Source organism: Lycorma delicatula, chromosome 5 (genome assembly GCF_047948215.1).
Source record: "Lycorma delicatula isolate Av1 chromosome 5, ASM4794821v1, whole genome shotgun sequence".
Taxonomy (NCBI): domain Eukaryota; kingdom Metazoa; phylum Arthropoda; class Insecta; order Hemiptera; family Fulgoridae; genus Lycorma; species Lycorma delicatula.
This window is the reverse complement of record NC_134459.1, coordinates 80,095,533-80,119,071: the sequence shown is the minus strand read 5'-3', so window position 1 is coordinate 80,119,071 and position 23,539 is coordinate 80,095,533. Positions and strand designations below refer to the sequence as shown.

Sequence of the window (23,539 nt, the reverse complement as noted above, 5' to 3'; positions counted from 1 at the left end):
TTAATTTACTCAGAAGTCAAGAAACAAATTCACAAATTTAATAAGCTTCTAATGAAAACATAGCTATTTCTCTCTGCTCTGGTCTGCTTTTGGGAATGAGGCCAATGTCTACACCCTCCCACACTGCAGTTCCATCACAGATTTCTCCACACATCCATTCTCATTCTAACAGTGAATATCTCAGCTCACCGGGGCTCTATACCAAAATGCCTATCTTGGCGAAATAAGCACCCAGACAGGTCCCCAGCCACCTGGGTTGCTATTCTACATCAAACAATAGCACCAGACCTCTCCAGCCATTCTTCACAGGGTTAAGAATCTCAGGAAGCCAGTAGCTATGTTCCATTCCGTTTCGGTTTTTTAATTAATTTGCAGATCAAAATTAGAATTGATCCAAAACTCTTAACTTTATTGTTATGTTCAGCTTTGAACCTGGCACAGATATATAAGATATGTTGTACATCATCAGTGGCACTACACTCTGGATACAAGTTTGAATTAATCAAATCAAATCCTCCCAACCTATCTCAAGCACTGTGTCCAGAAAGAAACTGTAATATGTCGATTGGGGGAAATGCCTGTCAATATGCTTCACTCTGCATATTGACAGAATTTTGGCCTATGACCAAATCTACAGCACTTAAAACATCAGTGTACTCTTTGACTCTACAAGAAGAGAAATCCACAAACAACCTATCCTCAATGACAAATTTGTTAGACTAGATCCAACTTCAAATACACAGTGATACCTTTGGGTATCACGTCCCTCAGTTTTGAAAAAAAAAACCTGCACTCAGACTTGAATGTCATTTCATCTGATTCAGTGTTTTACTTCCATATGAGAGACACAACCTCCTCCTCGAATAGGTGGTGATGTATATCATAGACATTGACTAAAGGTCTTCTTTTAAGTTTTTGGGCCACCTTGATCTCAAACTTTTTACTAGTGACAGAAAGATTCTTTTTTTAACAATTCTGAAATGACTAAACTATCTCCTTATCATCCGCTATGATAACCAGACCTTTCCTAGTATCCTTCGTGTTTGTAATTCTAAATTTGACCTCTTGCCTTGAAGGGCAGTCTGAAATTCCTCTCTAATTTCTTGAATTTTTTTGTGGAGCCCTCCTTTCTGTTTAGGAAGATAACCTCTGACTGCTTGCAGACTAAGCTGGCCTTCTGCTTTGCGTTTAAGCATCTCCTCTTGATTAAACGCCTTAACTCACACTCGCTTAACTTTCTTAAAAGAGAGAAAATTGCCTTAACTCGTTAAGCCTTGGAATCATGAACCCTGCAGAGGCACTTTGAGGGGTTTTAAGAAACCCTATCTTCATATTGCTCCTCAAATTGTGCTGCTGAAGGGACAGACTATTAGCCCTGCCCCCAGCCTTAACAAAATCACTGGTCAAACTACCTTTTGGTACCCAGGTGCATGTACCTACCTGACCTACCATCCAGGAGGTCTGTTAAATCTTGATGCTAGCAACAGGTAGTTATTTATATATAACTTTACTATTATTTTTTTTCAGATTGTAAATGTACTTTGTTAAAGCAAATTTAAAAAAATGTTATCTTTTAATGTTATGTAGTAAACTTAATCCAAACTGTACAACTAATTGCAAACATATACAAGAATGGACTTAACAATTATTTGTTTATTGTTTTTAATATCAATTACTTACTTTAAATTAATTATATAATTATAAATGCTTATAAAGAAGTTAAATGTAATTATTAACGTAATAGTGATTAAATTAATTAACATTTAAGTTAAGACATAACTTAAATATTAATAAGTTAAATGGTTATCTGGAAATATCATTACCTCAACATTTTGTGGTGACTTGGAGGCTACCATGGTAGAATGAGTGATGTTAAAATTCATCTCATAAATTAGGTGTAGATCTGTTAATCTTTTATGTGGAAAGGTGGAGGAAAATTCACGGATGGCCAGAATACCTTCTTAATGGTAAGTTAAATTTAAAATGTATGAATGTAGGTTTAATTGTTTAAAAAATTTGTTACAATGTAATAAATCCTTTTTTCATGCAATTGTATTCTTCGAGTTATTACTAACAAATTATGACTTACTATGTTTTGTCATAATAGGTGAACATGAACAGAATTGAGGTGTTCATAGATTGGAACTTAGCTCATTTGGCTTATTGAATTTGTATGACTTCAGTTAATGTCATGATAAAATTATGAATTTATTTTTTTAGATTGAAAAAGATGAGATAGTGCTTCGTCGTGTTATTGGGGCCAAAAAAGATCAATATTTTTTAAATAAAAAGATGGTCCCACGTTCTGATGTCATGAATTTGTTAGAATCAGCAGGGTTTTCTCGCTCAAATCCTTATTATATTGTCAAACAAGGAAAAGTAAGTACTCTTGATGAGATATATAAAATCTCCATTCTTACCTTAGCCTTCAATGTGCTCTTCACTAGACCTCTGACCATTTTTCACTTGTCCTGCCCTTTTTCGTATGTTTTTCCTAACTGATCTGTTCCTTTTTTCATATTTCTGGTTATCTTGTTTATTCTGTTTAAACAGTAGGTGTATGTAGTTAGGTCTTGATATATTTTCAAATGTCCAGTTCATTTATATGGACATGCTGAGGTACGATTCAAAATATTAATTTTTGTAATATAATAAATTATTTCATTAAAAATAATTCATTCTCTTTGTTTTGTATAATTTTTTTATTTCCAGTTTCTATTGAAATATTTTCTTTTAAGCAGCTGTTAAAAAATGTTAATTGCTCACAATGTATGCTTGGTAACACAATTAATATTAATTGTGTGAGCAAGCATACATGGTTGTGTGTGTGTGCGCGTGCGTTTAACAGTTGAATGCACTCAACACAATTACTTCATGAGAGATGTATTTACGATTTAGCACAATTTGAGGTTGATTTATTTTAATTTTTTATTATTGTAATGTGTTAAGGATATCTTTCATATAGAAGATACAATAAATGTATGACACAATAAATTTATGAAAATGATTACACATTTTGGGAAATATTTTTTATTCACTTTATAATATTATAATGAATTCAATATTTAGATTTGTTGGTTTATGCTGAAGACAGCTGAGTGGCTTTATTCTTGTTGACATTCATGCATTTACAAAATTATTGCAATTATTAATGTTTTTTCAAACCTCTTGGCAGTATTTATTTCAAAATAGCAATAGGTTGGTAAGAAACAACAGGAATTGCAGAATGTTGATCATATGAAAATAACAGCTGCAGTTAATCTAAGGGTTCATAATTGGAAGTATAATAAAAATTGGATTTACAGATTCATTAATCAGATTGGTTTGTTAAAGAAATAATAATTTTTTTTTTAGTGATTAGATATGTTCTTAAAAGTTGTCCTTTGGTTGAATATGCTGTGAATATAATACTTCTATTCTTTTTATGGGCTTTTTTTATGTAGTGTTAAAAGTTATAAAATGTATTGAATAATATGCGTGGGTCAAAAGTATTCTGTTTAATGTCATGAAAAATTTTATTTATTTGTGTGGTACAAGGATGTGCTGTGTCCATAATATCAAAACTAAACATTCAAACAATTATAGAAGAAAAGCATATCTAATATTTATATAGGTTTAATTACAGATATCAGTATAGTTACAAATTGACATCTAGTTTTTCCAGCCATTCAACTACAGGTGCGGTAGCAAGGTAAACATCCTGTAGATCTCTCTTGTATGCTTGCTGTGAACAAACAGTATTTAATTAGGTATTCAACAGTATGGAGTGGCTCACCACACTCACAACAACTGTAGGTGATATAATACGCCATTTATTCATAAATTAATTATACCTTTCACATCCACTTCTTATGCAATTATGTCTGTACCACAATTGTCTTCATAGACCAAAGCCTATTTTAAGATGAAAATTATAAAAAGTAAGTAGGATAACATTTTTTTCTTAATCAAGATCAATTTCTGTGGTCATTGACAATTATTTACCAGCAGTATGTAAGCATTGAATTTTATTCTTAGTTCATGTCCTTAGATAATAAGATGTTTTTTCTTACAAAATATTTGAGAAAGAAAGGTTTCTGTTTTTAAGATACTTTCTGAAATGTTTTAGTTGTTGCCCTCAAACTAAACGGGGATATAGTTTACCAACTTACATAGGATCCACCATATTAAGTTACAAGACATATAAAAATTTGTAATTTATTATGTGATATAATTTCTAACAAAATAAAAATTTATTTTATTCTTTAGTGCATTAGTATGTAAATTATTCCCTCATTTTATTTATTACTTACATGTTTATTAAAAATATTCATATTGATCTAATTTTCTGTAATGTTCATAATCTTTGTGAAATTGCAGATAAATCAAATGGCCACAGCACCTGATTCACATAGACTGAAACTGTTACGTGAAGTTGCTGGTACTCGAGTATATGATGAAAGAAAGGAAGAATCTATTGCTATATTGAAAGGTATGTATGTAACTATATTTTTGTTTATTGATATGGTTCTTTGTTATGCAATATTTTTATAATTGTCGTTCTTGTTTTGTTTGATGGCAAGGTATTCTGCCTAAGGGGTGCATCTTGACATCGTAGATATTTCCATACTTTTCTGTTACTTTTATTTCCTTATAGATCAGATGTTATTTTTTTTCTAAGTTGTTTTATTTTTCTGCAATTCTTCTGATCATCCCTAAATTAATTACATTTATTCTCTTGTGAATTTAGTTTCTGACTAGGATTGTCTGAAGTACCCACCGGGTTGGGTCTAGTGGTGAACGTGTCTTACCAAATCAGCTGATTTGGAAGTCGAGAGTTCCAGTGCTCAAGTCCTAGTGAAGTCTGTTATTTTTACATGGATTTAAATATTAGATCGTGGATACCGGTGTTCTTTGGTGGTTGGGTTTCAATTAACCACACATCTCAAGAATGGTCGAACCGAGACTGTACAAGACTACATTTCATTTACACTCACACATATCATCCTCATTCATCCTCTGAAGTATTATCTAAACGGTAATTACTGGAGGCTAAACAGGAAAAAGAAACTAAGAAGAAAGAAACGATTGTCTCAAGTATTTTTTTCTTCAACACTATAGAAATTTTGTATTTCTTAAGTCTATTTTCTCTATTGTTCCTTTAAGTTTTTTAAAGGAACAATAGAGTTTTTTATTTATATTTTTCCCTGATATTTGTATTTATTACCATTATTGTGTAAAGACCACTTTAATTAAGAAGTTATGTCACAATGTCAATGTTGAATAAAGAGATTATTTCTCTTGATAACTTTGGCTATGATACCCCTGAACTCAAACTCTGATGCAATGTTTACCAGCTAGTACTAACCCTAGTTACTAACAGCTGTAAATTTTTCTTCTGTAAGCCTGGGAGTTTTGGAGGTAAATAGGTTCAGATTGGTGTAAAAACTACATAATCCTTTTAATGCCAAAAAAAATACTGTGAGCCAACTATATTGGGAGATTGTCTTTTTGTACTTTTATCTTCATTATTTTCTAGTAGGTTATGTTGGCTTCTCATCTACAGGTATAGTAATAAAATTGTAACTTCTGTGCACATAACGATATCATTTCAATAACTGTATGTTCTGATAGTAAAAAATCTAAAACTAAAATATTATGTGCTCCCAAAATCAGCTTGTTGAGTATAAAAAAATGATGTTTTTCTGTTTTGTTTAATATTTTAGGTAAAGTAAATTGATTTTCTTTTTGGCTACAGCAGTTCAAAATTTCATATAGTTTCAGAGAAAAATACTGAAAATTTCAAAAACCATTCATATTAGAAATTTTTAAAATGTCAAAAGTTGTTTATCTAGAATCTTCATTTTTCTAAATAAAAAAGTAATGAAAAATGGAAACAAATTCTGCTTTTTTAGATGTCAATGAATATGATAAAGAAGCATTTTTACTCCAATGAATGGGTCCGAAATGAATTATCTAACGTATAAATTAATTTTTTTTTTACAAATTAAAAAATGTTGTTACAAAATACTAAAGTTTGTGTTATGTGGGTGGCACTAGAAGGGTTAAAATGCTGTTTCTTTAAGCCTATTTTTTGAGCATGGTCATAATGAAAAATATTATAATTCAATATTCAATGTACTTCTCAATTTGCCTTGATACTCAGTGAATGTAGATCATAAAAAAAAAGGTTTTTATCATTTTCACATCAGTAGGTACAAAAAGTGATTGTTTTTCAATTTAGATTTTATTGAACAGGGAAACCTGTTTTTACTTGAGTTTAAATTTTATATTATTGGTTTTAAAAAGGTTTAATCTTTTATATTGTATGATAATAGAAAAAAATATGATATTCAAAATACAGGATGTTCAACTGAGAAGAGACCCAATCATTTAGTTATAAAGTCTATAACTAAGTTAAAGTTTATAAATAATAGTATATTGGCAAACACTTAAATAATAATTTACAGCTATTGAAAATGTTGTCTATGCATTTGTCAAAATGTTTGACCATGCTCTTATTAATTGTCTCTGTCTATTTACTGGATGCAATGGTAATATTTGTCTTCAATGCAAGCAGGGTGTGCGGATTACCCGTATTAAATAATTCTTTTAAGTAAACCCACAGAAAGAAGTGTGTACTAGTCGGTTCAAGGGATCTCGGTAGCCACAATCTTTTAGAAATGATTCTCCATGGAAAAAATCCTGTACCAACATCTTCCACATTATTTTACCCATCTCATATCAGTTCATGCATTTTAACAAAAATATGGATTTACTATAAGCTACTGAGTGATGAGGCCTCTTAAGTTGAACACCTGTATTTGTTTATGAAAAATTCTTTTTTTTTTTGAGGATTTAAAAACCAAAATTTTTTATGTATTACATAGTGTTGTATATATTATTTTAAAAAAAAAGTATTCATTTTGAATAACAAAATAATATATAAAGTCATTCATGTTTTTAAAAGATTTAATTTTTAAATGTGTACTAGTATAAAAAGTTTCAAAGTTAGTGTATTGATATGGTGAAATATTTAATTACAATAGTGAATGATGTATGTTTTTCAGTTTTATTTTCTGATGAAACAATTATAGTGTTTAGTTTTTTAATGTTATAGTTATTCTTATAGCTAATCATTTGGTGTTAAATTATGGATATTTCTTACCAATCTAATTATTTAGATTTTCATATCATTGTAACAGAAAAAAGATTTTGCTTTGTTTTTTATGTGTACCAGTGTTTCTTATGACTGTCACATGTGGTGCCACAACATGGAGTGTAAGTGGTAGTATCAGAGTTAATGAGAATAATGATGATGTATTTCATACATGATATACTGGGATACATGATATCATCATGATTCATACATTTGAACGTAGTGAAGGCAATGGGAGTCCATTCATTCCTGATTTTTTGAATAAGCCTAGCATAAAATACTTGTTATTCCTGAGAAGGGCTACACAATTTTTTATAGCCTTGACTTCACATCTCATGTTATTTCAATTTTTGTTGTTATTTGAGGATGTTAATCCATACCTTTTAAATAAAATTATATTCATGGTTTACTGGAGTGTGAGATATGTCTGAATAAACTGCCTTTTATAAATTCTACTTATAAACTTAAAGTCTGGATGATCTCTGTGCAGCCTGTAAAATCTCTTTTGGAAAGGTAGATTGAAATTATTCTTTAAACAAACCAATACTGAGTAAAATAAAACATATAAATTTTATCAAACCTCTCTCACTTCTATTGTTCAAGAGTGTCTGATTATTGATCATTAATGTTTTAAATTAGTAATTAAATCTACAAAGTTTGATTAAAAAATTCACAGAATTTAAAAATTTCCTGGACTATATTAGGTTCAATTGGTACAATTTTTTTAAATTGTTTTATTGATACACTTGTTCTGTATATAACATTAACGTATATTTACATTAATAGCCATATTGGATGTTTATTTTATTGTTGGCTGTCGAAAAGATTTCATGTGTTTTGGTAAGGTCAGCAATCTTTAACTTGTGGAAAAATGGAACAAAGAATTTGCATTAAATTTTTCTTTAGGAATGGAATAAAGTGCAGCATCGTATTTGAAATGTTGAGTGTTACTTTTTGTGATTATTCTATGAATAAAACAACCATATACAAGTTGTATAAACAATTCCAGGAGAGCCATTAAGACATTGAAGATGAGGAATGCCTTGGTTGTCCCAGCACATCAACAATTGATAATAACATTGGAAAAGTGAAGAAAATGATTATGGACAATTGCTGAATCATTATCATGAAGGTTGCTGATGATGTTGCATATCATTTGGCTTATTCCAAGCAATTTTTTCAGATGTTTTGGGGATGAAATGTGTGGGAGCATAATTTGTTCCAAAACTGTTGAATTTCAACCAAAAGCAGTGCCAAATTAATATTACTCAAGAATTGCTGAATGATGTTAACGATGATCCAGAACTGCTCAAATGGGTCATAATTGGTGATGTTGAAACTAAGGCACAATCGTTCCAATGGAAGCTTCCTGAAGAGCCAAGAGTGAAAAAAGCTTGTTGAGTTCGATCAAATGTGAAGGTTCTGATCACTGTGTTCTTTGATTTCAATGGTTCAGTATATCATGAGAACTTGCTGCCAGTTGTATGGTCAATAAGGAGTATTACCTGGAAGTTCAACGCTGCTTGTATGTGAAACAGTCTGAAGAAAATATTTGGATTTATGGTGAAACAATTCATGGCAGTTGCATCATGATAAGACACCTACTCACACTTCACTGCTTGTTCGTGAATCTTTGGACAAAAACAACACCAATGATGCCTCAGCCTAAGTCATATCCGGCCTATTTGCCGGATATGACTTTCTTTGACTTCTTCCGATTTCCCAAGCTGAAAAGAACCATGAAAAGATGACATTTTGCCAACATTGAAGAGAGATAAAGACAGAATCACTGAAGGAGCTGAATACCATACTGAAAATTGCATTCCAAAGGTGCTTAGAAGACTGGAAAAAGCACTGCCACAGTTGTTTTGTATTGACTTTGAAGGTGACAAAATAAAAATAAAAAAAAAAAAATAAAATTCTTCATATTTTTTTGATCAAACCTCGTAATTCTTTAAAAAATGTTTATTTTATGTATCAAAAACTAACATATACATGAGAGCTACAGAGCAAAAGTGCAAACTTAAGTTATTAATGGTGTATTTTCTTTAAGAGATCTAAGGTTTTATTTCAAGTAATGTAATTCAAAATTGTTACCACCTTGTCATGTTGTAGATTGCCGTAACTTTTGGTTCAAAAGTTATGAACTATAATTAAAATTCAGTTTTTGTGTTTTCATATCTCGAGTAACATTGATTTTGTGTAAACAATGAAAACACCATGATGAGTGAATAGTAATTGAACATGTTGAATCTCTATCTTTGAAATTAAGAAAAATATACATTGCCAACAAAATTTAAATGTACGATTGTTATGTCAGCATTGAAGCAAAAGCTGCTGTGCAATAAATAATTGAAGTAAACTGTAAAATTCCAGATTAACATCATCATACCTTGCTAGGTTTCAGTTTGATACTATTAACTGTTTTGTGAGGTATTATAAAGAAATTTTAGGTTATTAATTATTAAACAAGTTTCATTTGTAAATAGTTCAGGGTCTGAAGAAATATAAACTAAAAAAAGTTTTTTTTTTTAATAGTAGTGGTTTTATAAAAAAATAATATTAAGTTTTGGATAGTCTTAAGTTATCTGTAAACATAATTGGTGAACATAATTACTGAAGAGATATGTTAGAAAAACTGAATTGAGATGGTAAGGGTGGAAATCTCTTTCCTTTCTATTGAAAAGCAGTTTGGGCTTAATTTTGAACAATTGTCTCAAAGAAATAAAAATCTACTTGTTTAGTTGGTTTAGATTACTGCATGGTACTTACACAGCTATAAAAAGATATAAAACGTCATTGAGATATCAAGACTACTGATCTTTGTAGTGGAGTGATATCATCTTGGCCTTTCATCTGGAGATTGCAGGATTGAATTGTGGTCAGGCATGGCATTAGCTTCAAGATTATGTGGCAATATCAAGCAAAAAAAAAAACTGTGTAGAAATTTTTTATCTTGAGTAATGAATCAGTAGTTTAGGCTATCTTTTTATCTAGATTAAAGCAATTCATTGGTATTTAAAATATTTAGACTATTAGTGTAAAGAATAAAAAACTTTTTACATTCTCTTTTGAAAACCTATGAGTTTGTTCATTAGACATACAGCTACGAAGATACATTTTGTATGGTATTATAAAGAAAATAGACTAAGAAACAGTGCTTTCTAGCAGTTTCTAAAAGTCATACCCTTTAAATTGTCAAGAAATTTCCCTATTAGTAGTGTGGTGTATTAGAGCTAATAATATGTAAATTCTTTAAAGAGTCAGTGGATGGCATATTAATATTTTTCTCTGTAAATTGATTTAGAACAATCTTTCATACTTGTTTTATTTAGTAATTTCTTTTTATTAAAATGTTTTTAAGTAGCAACTGTCTGCATTGGTCATTAGTCACATGCTAACGACATCCAGTAGAACTGCACTCAGTATTGCCGATCTATGAAAATTGGTTCATTAATTTAGCAGTCGTTGGCATTTTATACTTATCACCCTTCAATTTCAAATTGCTTTTCTTGAGATGCTTCAGGTTATTATGGAATCATCAAATTTTGTTATGAGATTGATTGTAATATTTACTGTTTTACCTAGGATTCTTGTTATGCATTAATTTTAGTTTTCATTATTATTATTATTATTATTTTTTTAAATGGGAAGAAGATGGAAATAGTTGTTTTTCTTTTTAATAGGACTTAAGTTGTTACATTCAGTCAATTAATCCTCCTTAATACAGGTAAATATAAAATGGAAAGTGAATTTTTATTTTAGCATTAGTAATGTTTACAGGAAATGTTTAAAATTTATTAGCTAATTTTTAATTTATGATTGCTTTTATATTTTTCATTGAATAAATTAACAAAATAAAAGAATATTATCAGAATTAATTTAAAAGTAAAACCAAATATTAAATATGTAAAGGAAAAAAGTGTTAAGGGATTATCCTGTGTAGGTGGTACAGAGTGTATAATCCATTGTAATGATGAAAATGATTTATTGATACATAACTGTTTGTTTCATTATTTTAGTACTAGTATTTTACCTGTACTATTAATAGCATTAATAATGTTATGCAAGCTTGATTTTAGAACTTTTAATATACTATAAAATTTGATTTCTTCATTAAAAAAATAGGTAGAGTGATTTTAATTGGACATTAGTCTGTTACTACCAGAAGCAGTAAATAAATGTATTATTTAGTTGCAATTGTATTTTGTTTTAAAATTAAGCAGTGATCAATAATTACTTTTGTTTACAGAAACTGTTGGCAAAGTAGATAAAATTGATGAATTTTTGAGAACAATAGAAGAGCGTTTGAAAACACTTGAAGAAGAAAAAGAAGAATTAAAGGAATATCAAAAATGGGATAAAATGAGACGATCCCTTGAATATTGCATTCATGATAGAGAATTAAAGGAAACACGAAGAAAATTAGAAGAGGTTGTATTGATTTCTTTTTTCTATATTTATACAATTTATTTAAATGCTGGTAAACATGGTAGGGTGGTAATGTCTCATCCTTCGGTTTGGAAGGTTCTGAATTAAATTCCCAAATTAGGCTGATACTTTTCATCTATAAAAATTTCATGTTATCATATACAATTGTCATTCTCGTTTAAGAGATGAATTTATGTTAAAAAAGGAAGAACAAAATTGTTTTTCTATTTTATTGTCATCATCTTCACCATCCCTTCCTTTTATTTGTTTGTACTATATCGTGGATACTGGTGTTCTTTGGTGGTTGGGTTTTAATTAACCACACATCTCAGAAATGGTCGAACTGAGACTGTACAAGACTACACTTCATTTACACTCATACATATCATCCTCATTCATCTTCTGAATTATTATCTGAACGGTAATTACCAAAGGCTAAACACGAAAAAGAGGTATCTTTCTAGTTACATTTACATTTTAACATTTCTTTTGCAAGTTATTTACCATTCTCTGTGAGGGAGCAAAACTATTTTAGTTAGCCCTGTTTGATTTTCTTGTGTAGTGTTCTACATCGAAGGACTTCACTTATTGTTGCATTTTTTACTCAGTTTCCCATTATCCTTTCTACCATACTTCTTAAAAACTTGATCCCATTCTTCAGGTTTTGTGGTCATCAAAGACCAAACCATGTGTTATGGTCCAAAAGGATGGCCCAAAAAGTAGTGAGACATCAGCTGTAATTTGAAAAAACTTTATTCTGAATCTACACGTGTTCCTTTTCAAAGTAGTTTCGCTTAAATGGAACACACTGTTTCCAGCATTTGATCTACTTTTCAAACACAAAATCCAGGCCGTCTTTCAAAAGTATTTTGTATTTGGTTTCCATGTATTTTATGACCTCTAGTTTTGTTTTAAATTTTCGCCTTTTCAGGTCTTTCTTCACTTCCAGAAACAGCCAGAAGTTGCACGGAACTAGATTTGGACTGTATGGTGGGCGAGGAACAGTTGTAAATGTTTTTCCTTTCAAAAATTCTCAGCTGTCTAATTGACATGGGGAAACTCATTAATATGATGGAACAGAAGTTCTTCAATTTTTCTTCAGGACGGTTTTTTCTGAAGAGATTCAGCATTATTTTCAACACACTGATGTATTAGAGAGCATTTACAATCATTCTTGTTGGTACTTGAGTTGATAATGAATTCTTCATGATCAAAAAATTGGTAGTCATGATTTTACCCACGCTGTATGCAACTTTCACTTTTTTTGGAGGGGATAAAGAAGTTGACTTATATTGGAGCTTGTTGTGTCACCTCAGGATTATAATGGAATATCCAGAACTCGTCAACAGTTATTACTTTTCTTTGTTGGCTATTTTTCTCTTACCTTACACAGATTTCATCTGTAACAATGATAAATAACAGGTGAGACCTCATACCTTGTTTCAGTTCACTTTCTCACAAAACTTTCAACTTCTGTCGAGATCCTTGATGTGGTTTTCAGGTTTATGGACATTCATTTAATCATTTGTAAAATTGCTAGGAAAACCCCCTTCCTCATTGTTTTCATGCTTTCTTTTTGGTAAAGCTACTTACTACAGGCTGACATGTGAAATTTATAATATGGTCTTTCTTATTTTTCCAACTCTTTTTTGTTACCTGACACATGGCAGATATTGAAATCAGCTATGGAACCATCTCCATGAGGCGGGTGTATTCCCTTACAAGGTTGGGATGTGGAACCATCTTCTCTTGAATCCTCCCACCCTGTCCTTCCTCTGAATGATGTTTTGTTTTCACTTTTATTCAATATTATTACATTTACTGAACATTAATGGCAATATCATTAACTTAATATTAATATTATGTCCAATCATTTTAAATTGAGTATATTCTTTTTTTTTTGTGAAATTATTCACATTTTATTTTGAAATAAGTCTTTCTTTCAGTTCCTTATTTTTTGAGTTGTATTGAATTTCTTGTAGTGAAAATATGCTTGATATATGTAGAAAGAGTTTGACGATTCTAATCATGGTTGATTTAGTCTTTATTTTTATTTGATACACTAACGTTATTTAAATTTGAATGCTAATTTTATTGCTGATCTCATAAATAGATTTGTCATATTTATTTGGTGCTTCATTAATAATTTTTATCATCTGCTTTAATTCAATCAGTGATTTTTATTTACTAGTTTAGAGACAAACAATTTAATTAAGTAATTCCTACTATTTTCAAATACTTTCTGCCATGTTATGTTTAACATGTTAACTGCCAGCTCTAAGAATATATGGACCCTCTTGATCAGTTCTGTATGTCAACTCCTTAGCATAAGTAAGATCCTATTATTCTCCTTTTTTAACTACCATTTATCTTATTACAGAAGCACACTTTTGTTTCATTGGTTGTGGTCGGTTCAGTTGAATTTTTTTGTGATGTGGTGTATTGATCCAACTTTTTGATGTAGTTTGGCCAATACAAATATGCTAATTTTGTTTGTGTTAAACTGTACTGTTAAATGACAGCAAACGTGCAGATATATAAGTAGTAACTTGCACACTACATTGCTATTGGAAAAAAATGCGTTTTATTGTCAGGGAAAAAATCTGTCAAATTTAACATTTTCTCATTACAATTAATTACATTCTAACTATTCACTTTCTGGAATAAATAATGTAATTCATGCAATAATTTATTTCACTGTAAATTTTTATGATTTTACAGCTTACAAATTTATTTTATTTCCTTATTTTCCTTAATCATGTAATGAAAGTGTGGTCAGGGATTAACGGTTTAGAACATCGTTATCTCAGAATTTATGGTGTAAATATAGTTTTAATAGTTATGGGTAAGAAAATGGACAAATCTTGTTAGTTTTAGTAGTTTTTTTGGTCATACCATTATGAACCTTGAAGTTATTCAATTCTTCATTCTAAGTTCCTCAACAGACATTAGCAAATAACAGCAAATTTATCCTTTCACTTTATTAAATGGATCTTTCTTTCCATGCATCATCACGAATACTGTTTAAAATTAATTTTGTTATAGCAGCAAATTCTATTGGACTTATTTTTATCTGCAGTTAACAAGTTCTTTGAAATAATAATAAGTGCAACCAAAATGTATAGTTCAATATTTAAATCTTTGAAGTGATGTTGCAGTTAAAAATGAATTTTTTTTTATGAAACATGGAAAAAAAATTATTTTACTACATTTTATCTTCGTTTTAGTACCATTTAAAGTTTGGTTCATTTGTAAATTTTGCCAATCTGTGGATATCTATGCATACAGATCCATTCAAATATTTTGAATAATAAAAGTTAAGTCTATTCTTAACAATGAATATTTTTTAAAACCCAAATTTTAATTTATTATACTTGCAAATTTTACAAAAAGATGTACATTCTATTATTAATATTAATTATTATTGGATATACCTTCCAATAAAATTTATATATAATGTTAAGCATACATGCTATCAGGTTAAGTACTACAAAGAGATTGAATAATTGCACAAAAAACAAAGGCTTCAATGTACTAACAATTCTTAGAATTAATACTTTTCCATGAATATATTCCAATAATACTGCTTACATGTGATAAATACTATAACTTATACACTATACTACTCTATACACTACACGATACTATACGCTGCACTGCACACGCAACACACAACATATAGACTAAGAAAAAATGCTTTATACAAAAGTATTGTACATTAATCGAAAGCTTCGAATTAACGAAAGTTTTGCTACACAGAGCACTGTTTTGCAGAATTAGTACTTGTTGCTATTAAGGTAGCACACAAATATGTATTTTCATATTTACTTGCCACTTCTGCATATATGACGTGGTGTATTTCATACTTGCTAGTATGATAATTTAATTCTCAACAAATTTTTAAAGCTGACAAGGTAAAGTAAAATAAAAAATAAAACTTTAGCAGCATTGGTGGGTCTATTATAAGGGTTAGTAGTGAAATTGTTAAGTAGTTTTATGTATTAGTTATGTTATATTCAGTAGTTCGTTTGTAATATTGATATATTCTTATCATCTTCTTCTTTGGAAGATCACTATGTGTAAGCCCCATACAATACCACCATATATTAGTATAACATTAATTTTGCTACTTTAGATTAATTTGCAACATTAAGTTGCAAATCTTATAAAGAGAAAGCACATAGCAACAAATCACATAGCAGCAAAGTATTCAAATAATTCTTTGTGTACAGAGTTATTGGCTTGTTGTATTATTATTTCTTTGTAAAATTCAGAATTACATTTGCTAACTTTTCTTAAAATCATTTGTCAAACAGTTGGAGGAGAAGATGAATAATTTTGATGAAGATCAGAAAAAGTTAACTAGTGAATTAAAAGCTGCCCAAGAAGCTGCTAAGAGTGCTGCCAGAAGATTAAAAGATGCTAAAAAAGAAGTTCAGTTAGCTAAAGAAGAAAAGGAGACATTAAGTTTAGAACAACAACAATTATTAAAAGATAAGACCAAATTAGAACTGACAATAAAAGATCTTTCTGATGAAGTTCAAGGAGATGATAAATCTAAGGTTTGTATTTGGTATTAACTAAAAATAGATCCTTGAATTTAGTCCTATAGTACAATAACCAAATATTTATGTTAATTTAAAATATTACCTTGCTCATGGTAAGGAAATATGATCACCCCCTACAACATATTTTATGAGCTATTGCAAAGGATTATTGAGATCTATTATTCATCTTGATTCTAGTATAATATGTTAGTAGGAAATAATATAAGCCTTACTTTAATGATAATGATTTTAAACTTTTGATTACAATTTTAAATTTTAGTGATTATAAAAATATATGTTTATTTAAAATACTGTGTGGCCTTTGAAACATTTCAGTAACGATAATATAGTATGCATGCAAATTGTTTACTGTTCTAGATATGTAATGAATGCAATTAATTGTTCAAAATGAAATTCCCAGTGAAGAGGTTTGTGACAGATCAGAAAATAGAACCATGTGGGTTTTTTTTTGTTTAAAGAAGTATGATGGTTGGTCATACATTATGGCTGTCAGGAATAACTTAACCATGGAAGGGTAAAAACTAAATAGAGGCCGGTTTATAATAGAGTAAATAATTGAAGATGTCAGTTGTAATAAATATGTTAAAATTAAAAATATAATGAACAGAAAAGGTAAAGAAGTATATCAAATCAGTCAAGCAACCGATAACAGAGAAAGGAACATATTTGGTTAAGATTCAGATAAAACTAGTTTCTTACGTAGAACAATTCCAAATTAAGAAACTAGTAATTAAATGCTGTCAGCTCCTTAAAATGTGTTGATTGTTAATAATGTGATACAAAGTAATATAACATAGTTTTGAATTGCAGTGCTTATTTTGTCTGATCAAAGAGAAAATTTTCTCAAATTCCCTATGTCTACCAATATACTATACTGCGGGGAAAAACAATGTTGTGTTTCTTTTTCTTCACTTTTAAAAGATAATAAGAAAGATTATGAAGATAGTATTGATCAAAAGTGTAATATTATATAAGTTCATATAGTTATTGTATTGCAGTTGCTTTTGTAAGTTATTGCAGCATTTTAAATACTTTTCTGAACTGGTTATGAATCATTTTGGTTGTAAATTTGAATTATTTTTGCTTTTTTTGTTATCTTTAGGATCGAGCTGAAAGGGAATTGCAGAAGTTAAAAGAAACAATTCAGCAAAAAGAAGCTGAACTTGAAGAACTTAAGCCAAAATATGAAGCTCAAAAGAAAAAAGAAGAAGATTGTACTAGAGAGTATGCATTTTTATTTTTTTTTCAATTTATGAATTCTGATTTGTTTGAATGGTAATAAATTATTATGACATATGAAAAACGCCAGACTTTTTGACTTGTGAATTGTTGGCAGGAACATCATATTATTACTAGTTTGAATTAATGATATTCTCGGTAGGATCTTAGTTCATTAACTGTAAGTTGAAGAAGTGAAATGAATTTAGGTGTTTCCATCTAAGGTGGATTATTGATAAATAAACTTGTGTCCATTAATTTACTTCAGGTATATCCACGTTGATCTTGTGCATCATATGAATCATTTAGTATATTTTTGACATCATTGGGTAAGGTTAAAACAAATCAAACAAGTTACCCATCAAATGGAAATGTTTATTATTGTATCAATGTGGTTTTAACTGCTGGCAGGTTGTTTTTTTAATTCACTGTTCTTTTTTGTATACTTATTGAGATATCCATAGTGTTGCAGGAGAAATAGGTTGTCCTTACAATTTGATAAAATTAGTCACTGCCAAAAATGGCAGCGTGATAAAATTTGTCATTCTACTAAAAAATTAGTCACTCAAAGCATCACATTATTACTTGCTTTTCTTTAACTCACAATGTTTTTTTTCATGTTTGTTCTCAAATCCTGTATCCTTAATTTAACATACTTCCTGTCATTGCCGATTGATGAAATTTTGCACAGTTACTAAGGTCGAGTGACAATACATAAAATTGTAAATTTATTTTAAAAAATTTGTAATATTATTTATTAATATTACTATAACTTTGATTTGCATGAAATAATTGTCCTAGAAATAATGAGATTGTTTTTACTAAGAATTCAGTGTACTAATAATATAGTATATTTTTTCCCTCTTGTTTACTTAATCGCAAATTGAATAGATTTTGGTTTAAAGATTATTTACTAAATATTCAGCTTTAGCAATATAAAATCAAATTAAAACCATTTTTATGTTTCTATTACCATTTCTTAGTTTCTAGTGGAATTATTTTTGAGAGGGCCGTTTGGGAATAATGTCAGTATTTGTGTAAAAAGATAAAAGATTAAATGTGTGATCAGTATTTTTAATTTGCTGCATGTGTCTAGAAATGTAGAAATTTTACTTTGACCGTAAAACTAAATTTGAATATGGTACATATAGGTTTTTATGTGTTGTACTAACTTGTTTCTTATAGCTATTTTTTAGATTTAAGAAACAGCTTGTTATCATTTACACACATTCTGACCAAAAAGTTTAGCATTTTATCAATTTACTTAATCCTTCATTTTATTTTAATTCTCCATTTTACTTTGATCTTGTATCATTATTTAGCTTCTTATTCTTTAGTGAAGCTGTTTAAGTTTGATTTGTATTGATTCAGTTATAAATGTACCGGATATGTTGCAGATTGGCATTGAAAGAACAGAAGCGCAAGGAGTTATATGCAAAACAGGGTAGAGGAAGTCAATTCACTTCAAAGGATGATCGTGATCAGTGGATTCAAAAAGAATTAAAGTAAATTTTCAAAATAGTTATGTTTAACATTATTATCATTATCAGCAATAATGAAAGAGCAAGTACAATTTTAAATGAACAGAACTCTAATGAAGGGGACACATTTCAATCCTTATCCCATTGACAGTCTAAATTTTCTATTGTACTCACAACTGTTTTTATTTATGAACTTTAATGGATTATCCTCTTCATAAAATATTTGATGTTTCATTATTGTATGAATGATTGTAAATTTGTGAATATACTTTTTCTTGTAATCTAGCATTATTTTTAATTGTTAGCAATTTCTAGTGTCTAAATTTTTTTGTGCTTGTTACATATTTTGATATTCACTACATCATACATTTTTGAATTTCTATTTTGTATACTTCAGTATATTAAAAAAAGCTCTCTGAAAACTTTGTTTATATTGGGACAATACAGTATTTAATATTCAGTATAATATTGCTGTATACTTAATACTACATTTTGTAGTTCATTATAATTGATGCTGATAATTCTAAAAAATAGTAGACAATTCATTTGTATTATGTAATATTATAATGTGACAAAAAGAGATGAGATAAATGCATAGAATTGTAGCTATTGAAAATAACAAAAAATGTAGTAAATTTAACATTTTATAAAAAGTAAAGTTAATGAATGAAAGTATTATAAAAATAAGTTTTGTAAAATATTATAGTATATATTACAAATTAAATATGGGAGTTAAAAATAATTATATATTAAACGAAATATTAAATAAAATGGGGAAATCTCCAGATAAACATAAGAATTACTTAAGTTATTATTTTAATTATTACAAATTCACGATTCTAATTTTTCATGTGTTACAGATCATCATATTTAGGTCATAAATAGTTAAGATTCATAATGAGTTTGAATTGGTGCTGTTCTTTTTGATAAAAAATTGTTGAATACTGATCTTACCTCCTTTTTATGTAAATAGAAAATAGTCATTGTTGCATTGCCTAGTTGTGGAGTAAAATGGACCTTGGACTTGATTAGTGATTTTTAGTTGCTTTTATGTGTCATTATGAGCTTGCTACTAATTTGGATGTTTTGAAAAACATGACCTGTAATTTTGGCAAAAATTACAGGCACATAGCACTCTTCATTCTTGATCACAGTTTTTATATTTAGTTTACCATAATGTGGCCGGAGCTTTATTCTTAACCCTTCTTGAACACTGGTCCTGACAACGATAGTTCAGAAGTAGTTATAGAGGTGACCACCCGGGAGGGTATGAACCTACTTATTGAAGAGTTTTTTTGCAAGCCAGGGGCAGGCCTGGCAGCTCTGCTCTTTTGGTCTGTGATGTTTTGGCAGAATTGGGTGGCTTGTCTTCCCATTTAGCAAACCCCAAGTGTACTATTGCTGCTACCAAGAGGAGATTATTGTCTCGATTCAAACTCTTTCGAGCGGCTCACAGCTCTCGTTGCAGATTTCAAAAATCTTGCCTCACAGCCTAAAGAAATAATTGTAGTTCAGAAACGGGCCCCGGTCTTGATGCAACTGCAAAGGTATGCTTGTATCACAGTGGAGCTCCTCATCTGAGCACTTCCAGTAGTCCTTGGTCCTCTAACCAGAATATATATTAGGTTGCTCTTCGATGGCCACTTTCTGGCATGTTGGAAGCGTGGAGACTTGCACAATTATTGCTTGTATCTTGTTATTCAAAGGTGGCGACAAAGATCCCACCGTTAGTTCTTTTTACCGACCACTAACGCTCTTGCCTGTGACTGGCAAGGTTTTTGAGAGGGTCCTATATATGCCTATTAATGTTAGATTAGCCACTGTTCATTTGCTAATGGACAACCAGTATGGTTTCTGTCAGGGCAATAGCACTGAGGATGCCATACTAAAGATGATGGATGTAGCTTCCTCTAGTCTATATAAATATGTATTAGGGATTTTTCTGGACATATCCGGGGCATTTAACAACTTATGGTGGTCCTCTACCCTGTTTCAGATGCAGAAGCATAAGTGTACATGAAATGAACTAGACATGTTCTCAAGTTATTTTAGCCATCGGACCGTTTCCCTGCGTGACACTGGCTCGGAGGTTTGTAAGACCTTAACTAAAGGATGCCCTCCGGGCAGTGGACTGAGTCCCCTTCTGTGGATCATAGAATTCAATTCGAGTTGCGTTTAAGGTTGTCATGTCATCGCTTATGCTGACGATGCGTTGCTACTGATTGAAGGGGATTCGTGTAACGAGGTAGAGTTCCAAGCTGCTCATGCTTGTGAGATACTTGGACTGTGGAGTCTCCAACGTAAGATGATTTTCAGCCCAATGAAAACCACAATGATGTTGCTTAAGGGCTGATTGGCTCCTACCCAACGAATCCAGGTCCGGATGGCTGGTCTCCCCATTCGGTATGTTACGACTCAAAAATACCTGGTTGTTATCCTTGATGAGAATTTTCAGTTCAAGGAACATCTACAATATCTTGCAAAAAAGGCTGCTGATTCTTTTTATGGAATCTGTAGAGTCATTCATCCTGATTGGGGGTTGAATTACCATACCATGTGAATCCTTTACAAAGTTGTCAGCGAAGCTATTATGCTCTATGCTGCACCTGTCTGGGCTCACCGCATGGCATATAGTTTCTCTCCGGGCATGGTGCCTTTCGGGCGAGTTTTGCTAGGTTTGGCTTGGTGGATTCAAGTCAATGGCCGGATTGTGGGACTGATGATACAGTGGACCATGTCCTCTACGTCTGTCCCCAATATGAGGTTGAATGTTTACAAGCTGTTAGGGAACTTGAGAGAATACATTCCTCTCTAGATCTCCATATTAACTGGATGATCTGCGAGGAGTGGTCTAGGTTTTCTTTGCGCCAATAGATTCCTCTCTCTCTAGATCTCCATATTAACTGGATGATCCGCATGGAGTGGTCTATGGTGAATGGTCTTCTTTGCACCCTTGAAGTGTGTAGGTCTGCAGAGGGAGTTTAATCGAGGAACTCGATCATGGTTGGGTCCCGGGTGGCTTGAGTTCCAGCTTAGGCATTGGATTGGTTGGAGGTAGGCGCATTGGTATTGTGTTTTAGCAACAGCTAATTTAATAACATTAATTTAGCAGTAACAATTGAAATGTTGTATATGAGTAAAGTAAGATAGACTGCTGTATAATTATATGATATTACTAAATGAACAGAGAAAAAACTATACTTATGATCTAAAAAATACTTTAAGAATGATTAGTGCATCCTTAGATATTTTATTAAATCTAGTAAAAATTGAATTACTGTTTTAGAAAAGATTTCAGCAGAACACTATTAGTTTTAGCTACTCTATTCTTTTGTTTTATACGGTAATATTGCCTGGTAAGAAGTGTGTGTACCATCACTGATGATACGAGGGCTATTCAGAAAGTAAGGAACGTTTTGGAATTTTAAAAAAACCAAGTACAAGAAAAACTTTTTATTATATACATGTGGAAGAGGGACTAAAATACTACTTTTCAACATAATCACCATACAAATTCAGGCACTTATCATAGCGGTGGACAAGCTTTGAAATTCCTGTGTCATAGAATTCTGCCGCCTGTGATCTCAACCACTCAGTGACGCACCCATCTTGCACAAAATTTGTGGTAGCCTAGCTTCTGTGAAACAATTTAAACAATAAAGTCCATGAAACTTGTGGGAAACAAAGAGAAAGCTCAGTTATTGTGAAACAGCGGTTTTCACGAATCTTTTCGTCAACTTTGGAGACTAGATCATCAGTCACAATGCTGGGACGTCCACTCTTCTCTTTATCGTGAACGTTTGTTCGGCCATTTTTAAACTGAATGCACCACTTCCTGACAGAAATTTCCCTCATTACGTTGTTCCCGTACACTTCACACAGTTCCTGATGAATTTCTATTGGTTTTAAGTTTTTTGCCAACAAAAAACGAATCACAGACCACTCCTCACAACTGGCGGGATTTTCGATTGCAGCACACATTTCAAATTTGTATATAAAAAAAAAAAACGGGCAGTGCAGAGATGTTCCCGTTGTCATGGCTGGACGCTGACTGAGGTGCCGAGCACGAGCACACCAATATATACGCAATTGGCGTGTGCCTGGCGGCATCAGGTAGAAACGTTCCTTACTTTCTGAATAGCCCTCGTAACTGTTATCCTATATTAATCATAGTACTACATGCAGCAGACTACATTTACATGTGTAGTCTTGAACACACATTTCAGCAATTTCTTGTATATCTCTTATATTTAACTGTGTGCTTTTAAATACACACCTTTGAATACATATTTGTATAGCTTTCATTGTTGCACACAGTTAAGCATATCTGTGTAAAGGTCACTTAATAGTGGAGGTCTGAATTACATTATTTTAGTTGAAAATCTTCTTGTCAGTGTTAGCTGTAATTAAATAGGGAACCATTTTTTCTTCTCTTGTGCATACAAGCTTAATTTGTTTATTAATTTAAAAGGTAATTTATTTAAATGAGGTTTCGTAGAAAAGTTTACAATTATATGCATTTTGATTTTTTCACTACTATTTTTTTCCAGATCACTGAACAAGCAAATAAAAGATAAAAGTGAACATAAGGATAAATTAGCTGAAGATCTCAAAAGGGATGGAGAAAAACAAGTCCAGTTGGAGAAAAAAATTGAAGTAAATCGGTTTTATTCATGAATTAATTTAACTTTTAATAGAATACT

At 30.8% G+C, this 23,539-nt stretch overlaps 1 protein-coding gene across 1 annotated transcript in view; it reads left to right on the top strand.

Moving 5' to 3' along the window:
- The window catches only part of SMC3 (structural maintenance of chromosomes 3), a 92,118-nt gene that overhangs the window by 14,068 nt on the left and 54,511 nt on the right, over positions 1 to 23,539 (top strand). The window contains exons 5-11 of the mRNA XM_075366449.1: positions 2,221 to 2,379; positions 4,360 to 4,471; positions 11,391 to 11,572; positions 15,886 to 16,131; positions 17,240 to 17,361; positions 18,753 to 18,860; positions 23,387 to 23,492. Coding sequence (XP_075222564.1) covers positions 2,221 to 2,379; positions 4,360 to 4,471; positions 11,391 to 11,572; positions 15,886 to 16,131; positions 17,240 to 17,361; positions 18,753 to 18,860; positions 23,387 to 23,492 — 1,035 coding nt within the window. The remainder of the gene's footprint in view (positions 1 to 2,220; positions 2,380 to 4,359; positions 4,472 to 11,390; positions 11,573 to 15,885; positions 16,132 to 17,239; positions 17,362 to 18,752; positions 18,861 to 23,386; positions 23,493 to 23,539) is intronic.